General features: G+C 51.5%; 2 protein-coding genes across 3 annotated transcripts; both read left to right on the top strand.

Annotated features, from left to right (window-relative positions):
* Window positions 1–3739: 3739 nt before the first annotated feature.
* On the top strand, window positions 3740–11643 carry LOC103183976 (glutathione hydrolase 1 proenzyme-like). Its single transcript, XM_042337490.1, has 12 exons — window positions 3740–3892; window positions 5165–5292; window positions 5433–5522; window positions 5853–6045; window positions 6683–6843; window positions 6962–7111; window positions 7618–7754; window positions 7839–8026; window positions 8624–8751; window positions 9312–9424; window positions 9504–9617; window positions 11500–11643. Exons 1-12 carry the CDS (start codon window positions 3843–3845, stop codon window positions 11641–11643), a joined length of 1596 nt encoding a protein of 531 aa, XP_042193424.1. The 5' UTR covers window positions 3740–3842.
* A 612-nt stretch (window positions 11644–12255) lies between these two features.
* On the top strand, window positions 12256–20098 carry LOC103173721 (glutathione hydrolase 1 proenzyme-like). 2 transcript variants are annotated; one of them, XM_042337812.1, is made up of 13 exons: window positions 12256–12478; window positions 13599–13769; window positions 14346–14476; window positions 14920–15009; window positions 15235–15427; window positions 16475–16635; window positions 16754–16903; window positions 17410–17546; window positions 17631–17818; window positions 18179–18306; window positions 18605–18717; window positions 19593–19706; window positions 19926–20098. In XM_042337812.1, exons 2-13 carry the CDS (start codon window positions 13603–13605, stop codon window positions 20070–20072), a joined length of 1719 nt encoding a protein of 572 aa, XP_042193746.1. In that variant the 5' UTR covers window positions 12256–12478; window positions 13599–13602; the 3' UTR covers window positions 20073–20098. The 2 variants fall into 2 exon arrangements, with proteins under 2 accessions (XP_042193746.1, XP_042193747.1); XM_042337813.1 differs by lacking the exon at window positions 12256–12478 and having other exon boundaries at window positions 13324–13769.
* The last annotated feature ends 490 nt before the right edge of the window (window positions 20099–20588 follow it).

The raw sequence follows: 20588 nt of genomic DNA, 5'->3' as shown, positions 1-20588 counted from the left end.
ATAGGAAACTTCTCTCTGCCTGGTGACTGTCAGACTACATCAGCAAACACAAGTGGTCAAATCAGTCTTGGTGACCAACTGCCGTGAGGAGACACTAACATGGGATCGATCACAGCCGTCACAGCCACCGGTGTTGGGCTGAGATTGTGAGTCAGTGTGACTTACGCACACGCTGTGCGTTTACTGATGGTTATTACAAGCTGTCGGCCCCTGTGGGTAGTTTAGGCCCTGGCGTTGCTGTGGCCATGGCTTCCTCCTGTGCCACTTCCTGTGCCCGGTGGATGTGGCATCAGGTGGTAGATGAGTTGTCGGCAAAGCTTCTCAGAGGATTTCAGCGGCTCGAGCTGTTGGAAAAACAGAGTCCAGTGAAACACAGAACAGATTCTGGCCTTCAATAGGGCGACCCTCGGAAAGCCATGTGTCTATTGTACCTACTGCTCCCAGGAGCTATGAGACGCTGCTGTGTGTGAAGGTGCCATATAAATGCAAGTTGTTGTTGTTGAGTTACTCATCCTCCCACAACAACACACATTCAGGGTTATCACACGCAGTATTTCCCGTGTGTGGGTGTGTGTGAGGGGCACTCCACACTCAGCCCCACTTGCCATCCCTGACCCACAGGGACAGACAGGCTAATCCCTCCCCATGAGCGCAGTGTAAAGAAACACACAGGACCTGGACTCCGAGGATATTCCTCCATTCACCCTCCCCAACCCCTCCCCCATTCCAGGTACATTGCCCTGTTATAATCTCTCAATGGCTGAGGCAATGCTGGTTGCCAGGGTTCAGCTGTTTATGACAGTCACAAGTGAAAAAATGCAGAGTAAACACTTTCACTGATAATAACCAGTCCTTGATATAAATAATCCTGGCGTCCGGCCACAACTCCTGTTTATATTGGCAGGAATTAACTCCCAGCCATTGGGGTCAGCCCTGACCCACTCACAGCCCACACCCCACCACCACCACACACATAATTCCTCCCACACACACACACACACACACATGCACACACAGTCCCCCCCCCCACCCCCCACACACAGAGTTACTTCAAATCCGTAAGTTTCAAAAGGTCTGAACCGAGAATCATAAGGAAAAGCTTTTCAGATACAAACAGATTTACAAACAATTAATTTATAATAATGGATAACTTATGTCTGGCTGTGTGTGTGTGTGTGTGTGTGTGGCTCTGTGTGTGTGTGTGGCTGTGTGTGTGTGTGGCTGTGTGTGTGTGTGTGTGTGTGTGTGGTTGTGTGTGTGTGTGTGGTGTGTGTGTGGCTGTGTGTGTGTGTGTGTGGCTGTGTGTGTGTGTGTGGCTGTGTGTGTGTGTGTGTGTGTTGGTGTGTGTGTGTGTGTGTGGTTGTGTGTGTGTGTGTGGCTGTGTGTGTGGCTCTGTGTGTGTGGCTGTGTGTGTGTGTGGCTCTGTGTGTGTGTGTTGCTGTGTGTGTGTGTGTGGCTGTGTGTGTGGCTCTGTGTGTGTGTGTGTGTGGCTGTGTGTGTGTGTGTGTGCTGCGTGTGTTTGTGTGTGTGTGTGTGGCTGTGTGTGTGTGTGTGTGGCTGTGTGTGTGGCTCTGTGTGTGTGTGTGTGTGGCTGTGTGTGTGTGTGTGTGGCTGTGTGTGTGTGTGTGTGTGGCTGTGTGTGTGGCTCTGTGTGTGTGTGTGTGTGGCTGTGTGTGTGGCTCTGTGTGTGTGTGTGGCTCTGTGTGTGTGTGTGTGGCTGTGTGTGTGGCTCTGTGTGTGTGTGTGTGTGGCTGTGTGTGTGGCTGTGTGTGTGTGTGTGTGTGATGGCTCTGTGTGTGTGTGTGTGTGGCTGTGTGTGTGTGTGTGTGTGTGTGTGTGTGGCTCTCTGTGTGTGTGTTGCTGTGTGTGTGTGTGTGTGTGTGGCTCTGTGTGTGTGTGTGTGTGTGGCTCTGTGTGTGTGTGTGTGTGTGTGTGTGGCTGTGTGTGTGGCTCTGTGTGTGTGTGTGTGTGTGTGTGTGGCTAATGTTGGGCAAGTCAACAGCTCATATACACAAACACAATGCAGCACTGCACAGCACAGTCCCAACAAAGCATAACGTGTGTGTTGGGTGGGGGGTAGACCGCCACTGTGTGTCTGGCAAGTCAACAGCTCACACACACACACACACACAGCTCACACACACACACACAGAGCCACACACACACACAGAGCCACACACACAGCCACACACACACACACAGCTCACACACACACACAGCTCACACACACACACACACACAGCTCACACACACACACACACAGCTCACACACACACACACACACACACAGCTCACACACACACACAGCTCACCACACACACACACACACACACACCACACACACACAGCTCACACACACACACACACAGCTCACGCACACACACACACAGCTCACGCACACACACAGCTCACGCACACACACACACAGCTCACGCACACACACAGCTCACGCACACACACACACACACACCCCCGGCTCACACAGACAGTTCACACAGCTCAGAAGAGGACAGTGCTGAGGTGCTATTCCATCCTATCACCAGGGTTACACTGACTGAAGTAAGAATTTCCTGGACACTGAATTCCCATCATATAGTGAGAATCTGGGCTGTATTCTCCCCCCCCCACCCCCACCCCCACCGGGTTCAATAGCTCACAACAGCAACTTGCCCCACACACAAGATAATAATTAATATAGAGTCGATATATATGATATGGCTTTATAAATAGGGACATAGAATACAAAACTCAGGAAGTTCTAATGAACCTTCATAAAACACTGGTTAGGCCTCAGCTAGAGACTGTGTTCAGTTCTGGGCATCGCACTTTAGGAAGCATGTCAAGGCATTGGAGAGGGTGCAAAAGAGATTTACCAGGATGGTACCAGGAATGCTGGACTTCAGTATGAGGGGAGGCTAGAGAAGCTAGGATTATTTTCTAGCTTCTAGCAGAGAAGGTTAAGAAGAAACTTAATACAAGTTTTCAAAATCATGAGTGGAATTCGATAGGGTGAATAAGGAGAAACCATTTCCACTGGGGGGATAGGTCGGTAATCTGAAGGCACCAATTTAAAATAGTTGTTAAAAGAAACAGAGGGGAGGTGAGGAGAAATTTTTTCACACAGTGAGGTTGTTCAGATCTGGAGTGCATTGTTTGAAAGGGTGGTGGAAGCCGATTTGATAACAACTTTTAAGAGAGAAGTAGATAATTATTTGGGGAGGACAAGTTTGCAGGGCTATGGGGAGAGAGTGGGCGAGTGAGATTGATTTGAATAGCTCTTTTCAAAGAGTCAGCACAGACACGATGGGCCGAATGGCCACCTTCTGCGTTGTATAATTCTGTAATTCTATGATATAGCGGTATCATGTCTTCGTGATGACTCAAAGCACTTCACAGAATATACTGTAAAATTAATTGTCTGTATATTTTGTAGGTGAAACGCAGCAGCCAATTGCACACAGCAGTCTCTCACAAACAGTCATGGATTGAGTGACCAAATTGTTTTTTTTAAAGGATTATTTCCCCTGGAAAAGCCATCCGCCAATTGACTAACAACCGGGTTCCTACTTACTGCTGGTAAACAGGGGCGTGTGGAGTAAGGAAACTTGGCCAACGTTTCACCTTGCTCAAGAATCGAACCCAGGACTCTCACTTGTGAGGCGAGAACTCCAACAACTGAGCTACAGGACTCAGCGCCCCTCACACACGGCAACGTTTGACAGTGGCGGAGCCTCAGGGAGGAAGAGGAAGGCAGAAAGTTGGAGTTTTTTAAAAAAAATAAGAATAAGTGTCTCTGGGTCAAAACCGTCAGATAGAAGCTTGAGTTAACGTCTCAGGTGAGGATGAGCCTCAGAGAGGAGGCTCGACCGACCCCTCACAGCCTAACGCACAGGTGGGAATGTGCTGCACAGCGCCAAGCCACCTAACCAGTGACCTGTAACTGCCTGAGTGTGAGAGAGTGTGAGAGGGTGTGTGAGTGTGAGAGAGTGTGAGAGGGTTCGGAGAGTGTGTAAGTGTGAGAGGGTGTGAGAGAGTGTGAGTGTGAGAGGGTATGTGAGTTGAGATGGTGTTAGAGAGTGTGAGAGAGTGTGTGTGAGAGTATGAGAGTGTGTAAGATGGTGTGAGTGAATGTGTGAGAGAGAGTGTGTGAGAGAGAGTGTGAAAGCGTGAGAGAGAGTGAGAGAGAGAGTGAGAGAGTGTGATTGAGAGTTTGAGAGAGAGTGTGAGTGACAGTGAGAGAGAGAAAGAGAGTGTGAGTGAGTTCAACACAAAACACAGGTGTAAGAGGGAGCAACGACACCAAGAAATTGAGGCTAATGGTGTCCCCGGAGTGAGGGGAAACAGTCATCAAAACTTTGCGTCTGATTTGTCTGATCAGCATTCCGAAGGGAACCGTTTTCTTCGGCTTGGGGGGTGGGTGGGGAGGACTGAGGGTGGCTGTGTCGCTCCTCCCAATGTGAACGGAGCTTCGCAGATGTAACATTGTATTGTATTGTGTGATTCCGGATCCCTCTTTCTCGGCAGAAACATGAGGAATGTGGAGAAGGGCCTGATTGGCTTCATAACTGTGACCCTGGTGGCTCTCTGCCTGATCCTGGTCCTGTGTTTCGGGACAAAGTCCAGGCAAGCGGGACAGGCTCCTCATTCCTTCAGGAATGCTGTCGTAGCCACAGATGCAATAAAGTGCTCGGAAATCGGCAGGTCGGTAACCGAGGGAGAGGGCGGGTCTGAGCTCCGAGTGCCTGTGACGCAGAGTTACACAGAAGTACAGACAAGCTTTTCATCAGGACACTTGTATTTATAAGCTCAATTCAAGTGGGGAGCTGGCACTCCCAGTGCTTGACTTGTTATCGAGTTAGTAAATGTTCAGAGACTTTATACCACCTGAAGGGCGCTATATAAATGCAAGTTGTTGTTGTAAACACGCCATATGTTGTTGGGTTGCAGTGTTGGGTTTGGTTGGTGATGCTGTCACACAGCCAGGGGTGGGGGGTGGGGGATAGGAAGATCTGTCTTCGATCACCTACTGATCCCATCTTCATCCTTGGCCCTTGTTAAAAAGAAACATTGGATCCCACAAAGAGGAGATTTATTTAGAGGTTTGGTTGCTAATGTCTCTGCTTCCCGCCCTCCCGCTGTGAAGCTGATGTTGATCTGATTGCAGGGATATCCTGAGGAGGGGCTCTGCTGTGGACGCAGCCATTGCCAGCCTGCTCTGTGATGGGCTCATAAACATACACAGCGTGGGCATCGGGGGTGGCTTCATCATGACCATTTATGATGCACAAACAGGTAGTTTGTTCTCTCTATCCTTCTCCAAATCTCTCTCTCTCTCTCTCTTGCTCTTGGACATGTTGTGAACCAGCCCTGTCAAGCTAATCCATTTCCCACAAACTGACAAAGTTATTTGTTTTGTGTTTTTTTTAAATCAGAAAAGGTTGAAGTTATTAACTCCAGAGAAGTGGCTCCTGGTGAGGCTGCACAAGGCCTGTTCACCAATGACACCCGCTTGTCATTCAAAGGTAAAACCTGTCACTGAGCCATGGGGGCAGCAGGAAAGACAGCAGTGTGTGTGTGTGACTGTGCCTCTCACTGTGTGACGTGTCTCACTGTGTGACTGTGTCTCTCACCGTGTGACTGTGTCTTTCACTGGATGGGGTAATGACACTGTGTGTGTGGGGGATATTGATATTGTGTGTGGGGGGTAATGACACTGTGTGTGGGGGGGTTGGTGGTAATGACACTGTGTGTGGGGGGGTTGGTGGTAATGACACTGTGTGGGGGTGGGGGTAGGGGGGGGGCAATGACACTGTGTGGGGGGGGGGTAATGACACAGTGTGGCTGCCCCACAGGAGGTCTGTCCATCGCGGTTCCCGGGGAAATACGAGGATACCAACTCGCCCACAAGAGACATGGCCGGTTACCGTGGAAATTGCTGTTTGAGCCGAGCATCAAACTGGCCAGAGACGGATTCCCTGTTAGTGCAGCGCTTGGCAAAGCCATAAAGCAATATCAGCAAGACATCGAGAGGGACCCAGCGCTGTGGTAAGGCAGCGGCTGATTCATTCCCTCACGGCAGCTTTATGACGACATGGAAAGCTGTAGCAGAGCCTCGCGCACAGAGAGAGACAGAGAGTGTCAGAGAAGTGGGAAGAGACACACACACAACAAGAACAACAGATTGCATTTATATGGTGCCTTTTACATCGGGAGGATGTCCCAAAGCACTGACACTCACACAGACAGAGAAAGAATCCTCGACTCATGGAGATGCCCTTCCTCTAGGGAGAGAACTGTGTTCCCTTGAGGGTGTATTTGAATACGTTGAGAAGAAACCATCAATGCTGGAGTGTGTGAATGGTGATGGCTGAGCACTGTACTGGCTGTTCTGGTAGGGTCACTGTTCAATCCTGAGCTGCGCTAATTGCTGTGGAAAGATTCTTCGTTATCTCTGAACCACATTCAATGGCTGCAGCTGGACAAGTGCAGAGAGTGACTGAGGACAGACAGTGACTGAGGACAGAGAGTGACTGAGGTCAGAGAGTGACTGAGGTCAGACAATTAGCCACAACGGAAAGTCAATGACAGCCTCAGGAGCACAGAAGAAAAACTGTAACCAAACCTCTGGTGGTAGAATAGTCAAACCTTCTGTCTGTCTGTTTGTCTCGTGTTCTCCCCACAGTGAGGTGTTTTGCAATTCCAACGGGAAAATACTCCAGGAAAATGACATCATCAGATTCCCCAAATTAGCTGAAACCTATCAGATTCTGGCCGAAGAAGGGCCTGATGCCTTCTACACCGGATCCCTGTCACAGCAGATAGTGACCGATATCAGGAAGGCAGGTGGGTGACAGCCGCTCAGTGTTTAACACAGGGAGTGATGGGGGATTCCCCTGGTAACAGGGAGTGATGGGGGATTCCCCTGGTAACGGAATGATATGGGTATCTCTGTCTGTTCCAGGTGGAATCATAACCCTCAAAGACCTGGCAGACTACAAGGCTGAGCTGTCAGAGGATTTGCTCAGCTTCCCACTGGGTGACTACACACTGGTCACCCCCAACGCTCCATCTGGGGGACCTGTGCTCGGCCTCACCCTCAACATCCTGAAGGGTGAGCTCATGTCTGTCTATTTACACAGCGTAACAAACCATAACAGACATTCTCAACCACCGCATATCATTGCCGTCTATTATTGGAGTCCAACAGTCCAACCTGTTTTGTTTAATGGTCAGGAGTCTCTTGGTGGATTGTAGATTTTTGCAGTGATTTATCAGCCCAATCCACCTCCCTGATAACCTATTTCCAGCTGTTAATTACTCCTGGATAACAAAACATTTCCTGGCGTTCACTCTGACAGCCTGTCCCTCTTCCCTCTGCTGTGCCGAGGTAAAGGGAAGCACAAGCCTTGATCTCAACTCAGGGCAGCGAGACAACAACCTCCTAACATCGGCCGACTGGATCATGTGACAGAACAGACAAGCTCGAGATGTTATTGATTGTGTAGTTGTGATGGTTTTCCCACTTTGTTCCCATCCGAGCGAAGCCGGTCAGTGTCAGCAGCTCCCAGTGGCTGTTTCTAATTTCACCCCAATGCAAACTTCTCTCCCTGTTCCTAGGTTATCATTTCTCTCCGGAAAGTGTTTCCACAGCGGCCAAGAGGGCCCTGACATCCCATCGCATCGTCGAAGCCTTTAAATTTGCCTTTGCAAAGAGGAGTATGATGGGAGACCCACGATACGTTAACATCACCGAGGTGTGCTGGCCCTTTAAATGCCGCCCCTTTAATATCAATTCTCACCCTGTTTCCCACTATTTTGACACTGTTTTGCTCTAACAGCTCATCTCCAATATGACCTCAGAATATTTTGCATCTCAGCTTTGGGATAAAATCACGGACAACACCACACACCCAGTGAGTTACTATGAGCCAGAATTCTACACACCGGACAGTCACGGCACCTCTCACCTCTCGGTGGTGGCACAGGACGGAGGCGCAGTGTCAGCCACCAGCACCATTAACCAATAGTGAGACCTTTACCTTTACCCTGTGTGTGACTGTGTGTGTGTGAGACTGTGTATGTGTGTGACTGTGTGTGACAGTGTATGTGACTGTATGTGTGTGACTGTGTATGTGACTGTGTGCCTGTCTGTTTGTGTGTATGTATGTGTGAGTGTGTGTCTGTGTGCGTGTGTTGTGGCTCCAGGCTCTGCCCTGTCATTGCTGAAGGCAGTGACGTGGGTTTGGGATGTGGTGCTGTGAGCACGGTGGGGAGTGGGGGGGCCACAGCTGAGCCTGATGCTGGCTTTCACACACAGGCACTTCTCGGGGGTGGGGTGTGGGAGGAGGGATTGACTACTGATCAGAGGCAGAAATCACATCTGGCTTCTGGTTTCTCCTTCAATAAACCTCACAGCAATTGTGCCAGGCCAGACTGAGCACAGAATGGGGGTGGGTTTGGGCTTGTACCCCGAGCGGTGGCTTAATGTGGAGCAACACCCAGTCAATACTATATCTATTCCTCCTGCACTGCTCACGTCTGTTGCTCACGTCTGTTTCTCATGACTGTTTCTCACGACTGTTGCTCACGTACCCGTGCGTTTGCGCGAGGGTTTAATCCACAGTTTTGGGTCGAACGTGAGATCTGTGAGAAATGGCATCATCTTCAACGATCAGATGGACGACTTCTCCTACCCCCAAGTCGTAATCGGCAGTGAGCTCCCGGCTTCCGAAGCCAATTCACTGCAAGCAGGTGTGTTGTCGTCCGTCTGTATTGTATTACTTGTATTGATGGTCTTATACCAGGGTAGGGAGGGGAGGGGGGTTGGGGGAGGGAAGTGGGGGAGGGGTGGGGGGAAGTGGGGGAGGGGGCAGGGAAGGGGGGAAGGGGATGCGGGGAAGGAGGCGACTATTGTTTTGGCTCACTCCTCCCCCTGTAAATGATCAGGTCCATGCTGTCCTCCTCACAGGAAGGGGATATCCTCGGGAGGCCAAAGGCTAATTGATGGAGACTGGGTCTGAGTCTCTCACAACCGTATAATGAACTTTAGGGTATAAACTGAGTATAGAGTCTAAATTATAGACTTTTGAGTATAAACTGGTTTGAGAGCCCCCCCCCCCCACACCACCCGCTCTCGCTGGGGAGATGGTGAGTTTGGAAGTTCTGGTATTTCTCTCCATTGTACCTGAGCCCGAGGTTAAACCATGTGAAACATCTCCCTTTATAATAATCCTTGCATTTGATATCGGCGCTTATCACATCTTCACAGAATATACTGTAAAGTGCAGTGACTGTGTGTTTTACTTTACCAGGTAAAAGGCCGCTGTCCTCCATGTGCCCGGCCATTATACTGGACAAACAGCACAGGGTGAAGATGGTGGTGGGAGCTTCAGGAGGAACCAAGATCATCTCAGCGACAGCTCTGGTGGGTCAGATTGAGGTGAGGGTTATTGGGAGCAGATGTTAATCTCTCAATCGCGCTCACTCTGTGCCTGTGTTTCCAGGTGATCATGAATGTGCTGTGGTTTGGTTACGAAGTGAGGAGAGCTGTAAACGAACCTCGATTCCACAATCAACTCTTACCCGACCTGACAGAACTTGATGAGGATATTGAGCAGGTGATTTCTGGGCAGGTGTGAACCTGACATTAGACCCGGTGAAATGGTTATTTTGTTTGGTCAGCAACTTGCAGTAAACCATCACCTGCTTAACAGTCTCCAACCCAAACTGAGATTTCCATGTATCCCACCACACATGGAGATCCCAGAGATAGATTGTTGGAATGGAATTGTCCTCTCTCGCTGGAGGGAAGCATCCTGCTTACATGATTCAGAAAAGTATTAGGCGAAGGTTGGCAGGATCCAAGGCATGAGGGGGGGCAGCCCAGAGTCTGTGTTGGGATAACTGCTGGAATCTAACCAGTTAAAACCACATAATGCAGCTGAAATCTGTGAAAGCATCATCTAATCTAAGATGAGATGGTCACAGATAAAACACATTATAATGTGATTTGTTAGGAAATTGGCTGCCATGCCAGTACACTTTACAGTATATTCTGTGAAGCGCTTTAAGACAACAACAACTTGCACTTATATAGCGCCCTCCACGCTGGGCGGCGTCTCAGAGCTTGACAATGGCGGAGCCCAAGACCGAACCAAGGGGAGGGGGAAGGTGACCGTAGGCAGGCTCGAAAAGGAAGGTCTTCAGGCAGGACCTGAAGATGGGGAAGAAGTGAGGGGTGGCGGGGTGAAGGGGTTGAGGGAGGGAGTTCCAAAGTTTCAGGGTATAGTGGCTGAAGGCACGGTCACCGATGGTGGAGTGGAGGATTCGGGGACACGGAGGAGGCCGGACCCAGTAGAGCGGAGGCAGCGGATACTGCTGTGGGGAGAGAGGAAGTTTCAAGAAATGGGGAGGGGGCAAGGAATGGATAGATTTAAACACTAGAGTGAGGATCTTGAAGTGGATCCGCTCTATGACTGGAGCCAGTGGAGTTTGGCCAGGACTGAAGTAATCGGGGTGTGGAGTTTGGTGCGGAGACTTCTCGAAGACGTGGTAAGGCACTATATCAAATGCAAGGATTATTATTATTACATCCTATTAATGAGGGACTCTGAGAGCATATCACACCCTAATCCAGTGATGCACAACTCACATTGTTACAGGGCATCACATCAGTGGGGATCAGGCCCAGTCTGTGACTGTTCATGGCTTTTGTTTCACTCCGTGTTCAACACAAGAACAACAAGCACTTGTCCAGCCTCTCACATGCAGCGCTCAGGCTTCAACAACTCCCCAATATCAGCAATAACAACACAATCACACATGACACAAGCAATGCGACATTACCCATCTCAACCCAACTCATCCCAACTCAACCCCAAATCAACTCAACACGCTAACTCAGCCCAACCCATCTCAACTCCAACCCGATGCAACACTTGCTGGAAAATACCCCATGGAATCCAGCCTGTCTTATTGACAACATTTCTGCCAGAGTTTAAGCCCAGGCAGGGGGTTGTCTATGCGGGAGGCACCTCCCACCCCAATTCGGAGTCACGTTCCACCACTGTTAAGCGCTTTGAGATGCTACCCTGCATGGAGGATGCTATATAAGTGCAAGCTGCTGTTGTTGTCAGTAATTGTTTGTCGGGTGTTTACAGGTTGGGGGCTGCCAGGCTTGGGCAGGTATACTGTGAGAGAACCAATGAGGGGACAGATCCTGGGTGAGGAAGCTACTTCGCTTGTCACACGAAAACAAGCTGATGCCATGTGTCAATATTAGCTATTAGCTATCATCAGCTTGTTCAGCGCTGAGTGTTTGCTTTGGACGTTCTTAGCTCAGCAAACAGGGAAAGTGTGATTCTTGAACTTGTTTAAAGTATTGTATCTTTTCATGTGTTTGTGTGTCTGTGGCATGTTATCTCTGCAGGGAGAGAATTGGGACCAGGGCTAGAGATTATCCCTGACGCGGGTTCAGTGCTGATGTGGTTTGTGTTCCAGGCTGTACGCGACGGTTTGCGGAGGAGGAACCATTGTGTGGCTCATGCTGACTCGTGGGCAGTGGTCCAGGCCATTGTGCGGAGTGGAGCCATGTGGACGGCGCAGTCAGACCCCCGCAAGGGGGGCCGGCCGGCAGGTTACTGAGCCCCACCCCACCTGCCTGCCACACACAGGACACACTGCCCCACAGGTTACTGAACTCCCACAAGGACTTGGGTATGTGGTCACCTCCACACCACGACCACATGGATATCACAGCTACACTGGACACCCACCCCACCCCCCGCCGCCCCCCACAAGTTACTGCCCCCCCCCCCACCCCCAGACCTCGCAGCCACCCCGGCAGGTTACTCGCAAACCCCCCGCCCCATCCTTGATTACTGAGCTACCAGGGCTGGGTCCATGGTCACCAAACCGAGACCAACATTAAAGCCAGACAGGTTACAACCAGGGAGCCAAAGCACAGAGCAACGGTGAGGGGATCCCAGGCAGGTGGAGTGGTGGGCATGGTCTCCATCTTCATCTCCATCTTGTGCCCCCGACCCTGACCCCCTCCCTGGTGACCGCCGACCCTGAAACCCTGCCTGGTGACCCTTGACCGGCGGACACTGACCCAGGTACCGATATCAAATAATCAAACTGACACCCATTCTGTTTGATCAGGTAAAAGTGAAAAAGCTCAAGTTCAGTGTCAATGATTTACTGCTTAAATTTAACAAATGAAAGAGTAAATGATTACATTGTCAATCTGACCTTCAGTCTGCCCATGTTAAATATTAACAGACTGATTCCAGAGTCTGTGCCTCTCTCCAGAAATCTCTGTCATTGGGCTGTTTCCAGGCCTGACCCCCCCTACCCCACCCTTCACACGCCTTAGCACCTTTATATCCTCAGCCCAACTAGCAGCACTCCTCATTCCCAGCAACAAGATCCCAATTGTTTTCCTCCTGGATTTTCATGACGTTAAATCAAAAACGAGGTAAAAACCTAAATTAATTTTATTTTCTGTGTTTTTGCTGAAATGTATGTTTTAATATATTTTGGGAATTTTTTTAAAACATCAATAAAGTAAGTGATGGGTTCTCTGTTGGAAACTGATGCGTTTTAACTAACGTGTGTCTGTTAGAAATCGTCACACGAACGGTTCTGACTGTTACAAGCAGAGGATGTTGTTAGTGTGACTGTTACAGGCAACGGCTGGTGTCAGTGTGACTGTTACAGACAGTGGCTGGTGAGCAGGTGAGAAGCACTGAGCTTATTGTCAAAGGTTCACAACTGGCCTGATGTTGGTCGAAGGTGTTACACTGAGCGCGGTCAGTTCAAGTGGCATTCTCTGAAAAGAGAAGGGGGTTTTCCTGTCCCAGGGTCCCAGCCAAACTGACCGTACGGCTGTTCATGCCACATCACTCTACGTAAATCACCTGTTGTGTTTGGCTACAAAATATACTTGATTCCTGTGAAGCTCTTTGAGCTGTCTCGATGCTGTAATGAGGTACTGTATCTTAACACTAGGATTATTATTGAGGCGTGTGGGGTCCTGTAGCTCAGTGGTTAGAGCACTCGCCTCGCAAGTGAGAGACCTGGGTTTCATTCCCGATAGCGTGACATGTTGGGCAAGTTTCCTTACTCCACACGCCTCTGCAGTGGGCTGGGGGAAGTGGGTAGGATTGAGGGTAGGTGGGTAGGGCTGGGGGATGTTGCGTAGGGCTAGGGGCGGTGGGTAGGGCTGGGGGGTTGGGAAGGGCTGGGGGGGTGGGTAGGGCTGGGGGGGGTGGGTAGGGCAGTGGGTAGGGCTGGGGGGTTGGGAAGGGCTGGGCTGGGGGGGGTGGGTAGGGTAGGGCTGGGGGTGAGAGTGCTATCTGCCCGATCATGGTGAGGCATGTGTCAGTCACTGGCTGATCACAGTGATGGATATGGGTGTTGATACCAGCAAAGCCAAGGCTTTCAATCGCCTGAAACCCAATGATTCCCATTTGCTGGTTGTCCTGACGTCTGGTTTACAAGCTCCCAAACACAGAGGCAAAGAAACTGCCGGAAATCGAACCCAGATCCTCTGGCTTGTGAGGCGAGTGCTGTAACGTCCCACTCTGTACCCTCAGGACAATGAGGAAGTGGCTGAAGGTTGCGCTGGGGCTGCTGGTGGCCGGGGTGACCCTGGGCCTGGCTCTGACCCTGGGACTGACCCTGGGCCTTGGTTCCGCATCTACCCCCAACACCTACAGCCACGCTGTGGTCGCTTCCGACACCATCACCTGTTCCCAGGTCGGCAGGTAGGTCACCGTGAGGTCAACGAGGTGTCAGTGTGGGGTCAATGTGGGGTCAGTGAGAGGTCACCATGAGGTCAGCCAGAGGTCATTATTGTTGGGGATTTTACTCTCAGCTCCTGGCGGGGCTCTGGGTTGGGTTGACGGCTGTGGTGGGGGTTGCGAGCTGGGGGGGTGGGGTCTGGGGTGTAGCAGTTGGAGGCTGGGCTGGGGGCTAGCGTGTGGTGGGGGCTGGGGGCTGGCGTGGGGGGTGGGGCTGGGGGCTGGCGTGGGGGGTGGGGGCTAGGGGTTAGCGTGGGGGGGTGGGGCTGGGGGTTAGCGTGGGGGGTGGGGCTGGGGGCTGGCGTGTGGTGGGGGCTGGGGGCTGGCGTGGGGGTGGGGGCTAGGGGTTAGCGTGGGGGGGTGGGGCTGGGGGTTAGCGTGGGGGGTGGGGCTGGGGTTAGCGTGGGGGGTGGGGCTGGGGGTTAGCGTGGGGGGTGGGGCTGGGGGTTAGCGTGGGGGGTGGGGCTGGGGGCTGGCGTGGGAGTGGGGGCTCAGGCTGGACGGACACATGTCTGACGTCTGGAGTTGATTTTGCTACAGGGACTTCTTGCAGATGAACGGCTCGGCTGTGGACGCCGCCATCGCCAGCCTCCTGTGTGTCGGCCTCAGCAACGTGCACAGTATGGGCATCGCTGGGGGCCTGATGATGGTTATATACAACGCCAACACAGGTAGGTCTCAGCTCTAAGTGAGTACACACCTCACTGTGTGTGGGGGCTGAGAGCTGGGATGGGGGTTGGGCTGGGTATGCACGCTGGTGTGGGGGGTGGGGGCTGGTGTGGGGGCTGGTGTGGGGGCTGGTGTGGGGGGTGGGGGCTGGTGTGGGGGGTGGGGGCTGGTGTGGGGGGTGGGGGCTGGTGTGGGGGGTGGGGGCTGGTGTGGGGGGTGGGGGCTGTGCTGGGAACCGTGTTTTTTGTTCAGAGGAAAACAGATCACAGCCACAGGAAAAGTCCAAGTCTTGTCAGTCTGTGATTTCAATGCCTCGTCTCTGACTGTAACCCCTGGTTCAGCTCCCACTTGTGAGCTGGGAAACCCAGTGCTGATGTCGGTGTCTGTGATGTTGAGATGTTTCCTGTAGCAATTAACGTAGGATCTTTTCCCATCTGATTTTCAGGAAAAACTGAGTTCATTAACTCCAGAGAAGTGGCTCCAGGAAATGCAACTGAGGACATGTTTGGGAACGACACTCAACTGTCACTCAAAGGTCAGGGGTCAGACACACTCTGTGTGTGTGTGTGTGTGTGTGTGTGTGGTTGGGGGGGGGGGGGGGGGTTAATGACACTGTGTGTGTGGAGGGAGTAATGACACTCTGTGGGTGGGTGTGATGGCACTCTGTGTGGGGGTGAGTGGTCATGACACAGTGTGGGGTGGTGGTGGGGGGCAATGACACTGTGTGGGGGGGTAATGACACAGTGTGGCTGCCCCACAGGAGGTCTGTCCATCGCGGTTCCCGGGGAAATACGAGGATACCAACTCGCCCACAAGAGACATGGCCGGTTACCGTGGAAATTGCTGTTTGAGCCGAGCATCAAACTGGCCAGAGACGGATTCCCTGTTAGTGCAGCGCTTGGCAAAGCCATAAAGCAATATCAGCAAGACATCGAGAGGGACCCAGCGCTGTGGTAAGGCAGCGGCTGATTCATTCCCTCACGACCAAGATCATTCACCCACCTACTCGCTCATTCGCACATTTACTAAAAGGGCTGTTGGTGTCAACATAGATAAGGCACCTGGTCCGGACGGGATGCATCCCAGGTTACTGAGGGAAGCGAGGGTGGAAATAGCGGAGGCTCTGGCCATAATCTTTCAATCCTCTTTGGACACTGGAGTGGGGGGGTGGGGGCTGTGTGCCAGAGAACTGGAGGGTTGCAAATATTACTCCCCTATACAGAAAAAGGCAGAAGGATAAACCTGAGAGCTACAGGCCAATCAGCCTAACGTCAGTAGTAGGGAAACTTATGGAGACTATAATTCGGGGCAATATAAATTCTCAGTTAGAAAAATATGGTTTAATAAAGTACAGTCAACACGCAAATCGTGTCTGACAAACCTAATAGAATTTTTTGATGAAAAAGAGGGTGGATGAAGGTAGCGCAGTAGACGTAGTTTATCAAGATTTTCAAAAAGCATTTGACAAAAGTGCCACATAAGAGACTTATATGCAAAATAGAAGCCCACGTTATTAAACGGACTGTGGCAACACGGATCCAGAACTGGCGAGGAGACAGAAAACAGAGAGTGGTAGGAAACGGTTGCTTTTCTGACTGAGTGAGGTATGTAGTGGTATCCCTCAGGGGTCGGTTTTGGGACCACTGCTCTTTCCAAGCTGAACCTGGATATAGGGAGCACAATTTCCAAATTTGCAGATAGTTCTGAGCTAGGAAAAGTAGTTGATGGTGAGGAGGATAGCACCAGACTCCAAGAGGAGTTAGACAACAACAACTTTTAAGAGAGAAGTAGATGGGTATTTGGGGAGGACAGGAATGCAGGGCTATGGAGAGAAAGTGGGCCAGTGGGATGAAGTTGGAAGCTCTTTTCGGAGCCGGTGCACACACAATGGGCCGAATGGCCTCTTTCTGTGCTGTATGATTCTATGGATTCTATGATTTGCTCACTATCCCCAGACATTTCCTGTGAAAGGTTCTTGTGCTCCTGTGTTCTCCCCACAGTGAGGTGTTTTGCAATTCCAACGGGAAAATACTCCAGGAAAATGACATCATCAGATTCCCCAAATTAGCTGAAACCTATCAGATTCTGGCCGAAGAAGGGCCTGATGCCTTCTACACCGGATCCCTGTCACAGCAGATAGTGACCGATATCAGGAAGGCAGGTGGGTGACAGCCGCTCAGTGTTTAACACAGGGAGTGATGGGGGATTCCCCTGGTAACAGGGAGTGATGGGGGATTCCCCTGGTAACGGAATGATATGGGTATCTCTGTCTGTTCCAGGTGGAATCGTAACCCTCAAAGACCTGGCAGACTACAAGGCTGAGCTGTCAGAGGATTTGCTCAGCTTCCCACTGGGTGACTACACACTGGTCACCCCCAACGCTCCATCTGGGGGACCTGTGCTCGGCCTCATCCTCAACATTCTGAAGGGTGAGCTCATGTCTGTCTATTTACACAGCGTAACAAACCATAACAGACATTCTCAACCACCGCATATCATTGCCGTCTATTATTGGAGTCCAACAGTCCAACCTGTTTTGTTTAATGGTCAGGAGTCTGTTGGTGGATTGTAGATTTTTCCAGTGATTTATCAGCCCAATCCACCTCCCTGATAACCTATTTCCAGCTGTTAATTACTCCTGGATAACAAAACATTTCCTGGCGTTCACTCTGACAGCCTGTCCCTCTTCCCTCTGCTGTGCCGAGGTAAAGGGAAGCACAAGCCTTGATCTCAACTCAGGGCAGCGAGACAACAACCTCCTAACATCGGCCGACTGGATCATGTGACAGAACAGACAAGCTCGAGTTGTTATTGATTGTGTAGTTGTGATGGTTTTCCCACTTTGTTCCCATCCGAGCGAAGCCGGTCAGTGTCAGCAGCTCCCAGTGGCTGTTTCTAATTTCACCCCAATGCAAACTTCTCTCCCTGTTCCTAGGTTATCATTTCTCTCCGGAAAGTGTTTCCACAGCGGCCAAGAGGGCCCTGACATCCCATCGCATCGTCGAAGCCTTTAAATTTGCCTTTGCAAAGAGGAGTATGATGGGAGACCCACGATACGTTAACATCACCGAGGTGTGCTGGCCCTTTAAATGCCGCCCCTTTAATATCAATTCTCACCCTGTTTCCCACTATTTTGACACTGTTTTGCTCTAACAGCTCATCTCCAATATGACCTCAGAATATTTTGCATCTCAGCTTTGGGATAAAATCACGGACAACACCACACACCCAGTGAGTTACTATGAGCCAGAATTCTACACACCGGACAGTCACGGCACCTCTCACCTCTCGGTGGTGGCACAGGACGGAGGCGCAGTGTCAGCCACCAGCACCATTAACCAATAGTGAGACCTTTACCTTTACCCTGTGTGTGACTGTGTGTGTGTGTGACTGTGTGTGTGTGTGACTGTGTGTGTGTGACTGTGTGTGTGTGTGACTGTGTACGTGACTGTGTGTGTTTGTGACTGTGTGTGATTGTGTGTGTGTGACTGGTATGTGTGTGTGACTGTGTGTGTGTGTGACTGTGTGTGTGTGTGTGTGACTGTGTGTGTGTGTGGTGACTGTGTGTGTGTGTGTGTGACTGTGTGTGTGTGTATGACTGTGTTGTGTGTGTGTGTGCCTGTGTGTGTCCTCTCTCTCTCTCCTGTCTCTGTCTTTGTCTCACTCCCTCTGGCCACAGACCCTGGTGTTCTCTCTGTTCACAGCTTTGGCTCAAACGTGAGGTCAACGACGAACGGGATCCTGTTTAATGACGAGATGGATGACTTCTCCTCCCCTTTCAGCATCAACGGCTTCGGGGTCCCCCCGAGCGAAGCCAACTTCATCCGCCCAGGTCTGTATATCACCATCACCGGCCCCCAACCCCGACCGCAACCCCGAACCCCAGCCCCGAACCCCAGCCCCGAACCCCAGCCCCCAACCCAGGCCCCCAATCCCCGGCCCCCAATCCCCAACCCCGGGCCCCAGCCCCCAACCCCGACCGCAACCCCGAACCCCGGCCCCAATCTCCAACCCTGGCCCCCAACCCCAGCCTCCAACCCCGGCCCCAACCCCGTCCCAACTCCAGCCCTCAACTCCAAGCCCCAAACTCCAACCCCATGTATTAACACTGCAAAGTGTCTCTTTATCAGGGAAAAGGCCCCTGTCCTCTATGTGCCCAGCCATTATATTGGACAAACAGCAAAGGGTGAAGATGGTGGTGGGAGCTTCAGGAGGAACCAAGATCCCCACAGCAACCGCTCTGGTCAGGCTGTCCTCATGTCTGTGTGTGTGTCTTGTGTGTGACTGTGTGTGTGTGTGTGTGTGTATGACTGTGTGTGTCACCAGTTCTGGCCAGGCCCCACTGGCTCCCTATCACTGAACGGATCAACTGTGAAGATCCTCACTCGTATTTAAATCCATTCACTCTCTGGCACTTCCCTAACTCTCCGACCCCCTCACCCCCCAATCCACCACCCGGCACCTCCGCTTGATTGGCGCCGGCTCCTACCCATCCCTCACACCCTCCGCCCCACCATCGGAGATTGTGCTTTCAGCCACTATGCCCCAAAACTCTGGAACACGCTCCCTCAATCCCTCTGCCTTGACCCCTCTCTCTTCTCTTTCAAGTCCTGCCTGAAAACTTTCCTCTTCGACCGTGCTTACGGCCACCTCCCCCATCCCCCAGCTCGGAGTCAGGCTCTGACATTGTTAAGCTCTTTGAGATGCTACCCTGCGTGAGGATGCAATATAAGTAAAGTTGTTGTTGTTGTGTGACTGTGTGTGTTTGATCGTGATTGTGTATGAACCAGAATCTCCTTGGCACCGAACTGGCTCCAAGGTGACATTTGTACCAGACAGCGTTCTCGTTTTCTCTCTCTCTCTCAATGACAATCTATGTGGTTTTAGCTGATTAAACTCCAGCAGTTACCCCAACGCACACTCTGGGGCTCCCCAAGCCTTGGCTCTTGCCAACCTGCGCCTAATACTTTCCGGAAGTAGGTAAGTGGGATGTATCCCTCCAAAGAGAGAGAGAACATTCCATTTAAACAATCTATCTCTGGGATTTCCATGCGTAGGTGGGATACGTGGAAATTGCAGCTTGGTTTGGAGACTCTTAAGCAAAACGTGTGTTTCCAGGTGATCATGAACGTGCTATGGTTTGGTTATGACGTGAGGAGAGCTGTGAACGAACCGCGATTCCACAATCAACTCTTACCCAATGTGACATTGGTTGAAAATGACATCCAAGAGGTCCGTGTGTGTGTGTGTGAGACGGTGTGTGTGTGACAGGTGTGTGTGTGACAGGCGGTGAGAGTGTATGTGTGACAGGCGGTGATGCGGTGTGTGAGACAGTGTGTGGTGTATGACAGGCAGTGACGGAGTGTGTGTGACAGGCGGTGACAGCGTGTGTGTGACAGGCGGTGACGGGGTGTGTGTGTGACAGACGGTGACGGGGTGTGTGTGTGACAGGCGGTGACAGCCGGGCTGAGGGAGAGGAACCATTGTGTCGAGATGACCCCCGACACCCTGGCGGTAGTCCAGGCCATCGTGCAGAGCGGAGATGTGTGGACAGCGCAGTCAGACCCTCGCAAGGGGGGCCAACCTGCAGGTTACTGAGCCCCCTCTTCCCCCACTAACCCCTCCCCCACACCCCTCCCCTCCACATAACTCCTCCCCCGCACACCCCTCCCACTCCACATATAATAATAATAATAATCCTTGCATTTGATATAGCGCTTTTCACGTCGGGAGGACGTCCCAAAGCGCTTCACAGGTTATACTGTAAAGTGAATTGACTGTATATTTGTGGGCGAACGCGGCAGCCAATTGCGCACAGCAATGTCCCACAAACAGTCGTAAATTGAAAATGACCAATTTATTATTGTTTTTGGTTTTGGAGGGATTATTATTAGGCTCTGTGTGGAGTAAGGAAACTTGCCCGAGGTTTCGCCCTCTGCCTGGAATTGAACTCAGGTCTCTTGCAAAGCGAGTGCTCTAAACACTGAGCTACAGGACTCCACGACACTACATATCCCCCCCACACCCACCCCTCCCCCACACACACCTCCCCCCCACATTCCCCTCCTCCCCCCACACATCCCTCTCCCTTCACGCAGCCCCTTCCCCTCCTAC

This window comes from Callorhinchus milii, unplaced genomic scaffold (assembly GCF_018977255.1).
Source record: "Callorhinchus milii isolate IMCB2004 unplaced genomic scaffold, IMCB_Cmil_1.0 Scaffold8, whole genome shotgun sequence".
NCBI classification, from domain to species: domain Eukaryota; kingdom Metazoa; phylum Chordata; class Chondrichthyes; order Chimaeriformes; family Callorhinchidae; genus Callorhinchus; species Callorhinchus milii.
The sequence above is the reverse complement of the archived record's forward strand: the minus strand, read 5'-3'. Positions and strand labels throughout refer to the sequence as shown.

What these genes read in the sequence shown, in the direction of transcription:
- LOC103183976 (XM_042337490.1), top strand. Translation starts at nt 3,843, where the DNA reads ATGAGCCTCAGAGAGGAGGCTCGACCGACCCCTCACAGCCTAACGCAC. An exon ending in GACCGATATCAGGAAGGCAG is followed by an intron (nt 6,844 to 6,961) that starts GTGGGTGACAGC and finishes TGTCTGTTCCAG; the next exon opens with GTGGAATCATAACCCTCAAA. An exon ending in TTGATGAGGATATTGAGCAG is followed by an intron (nt 9,618 to 11,499) that starts GTGATTTCTGGG and finishes TTTGTGTTCCAG; the next exon opens with GCTGTACGCGACGGTTTGCG.
- LOC103173721 (XM_042337812.1), top strand. Translation starts at nt 13,603, where the DNA reads ATGAGGAAGTGGCTGAAGGTTGCGCTGGGGCTGCTGGTGGCCGGGGTG. An exon ending in GAGAGGGACCCAGCGCTGTG is followed by an intron (nt 15,428 to 16,474) that starts GTAAGGCAGCGG and finishes TTCTCCCCACAG; the next exon opens with TGAGGTGTTTTGCAATTCCA. An exon ending in TTGAAAATGACATCCAAGAG is followed by an intron (nt 19,707 to 19,925) that starts GTCCGTGTGTGT and finishes TGTGTGTGACAG; the next exon opens with GCGGTGACAGCCGGGCTGAG.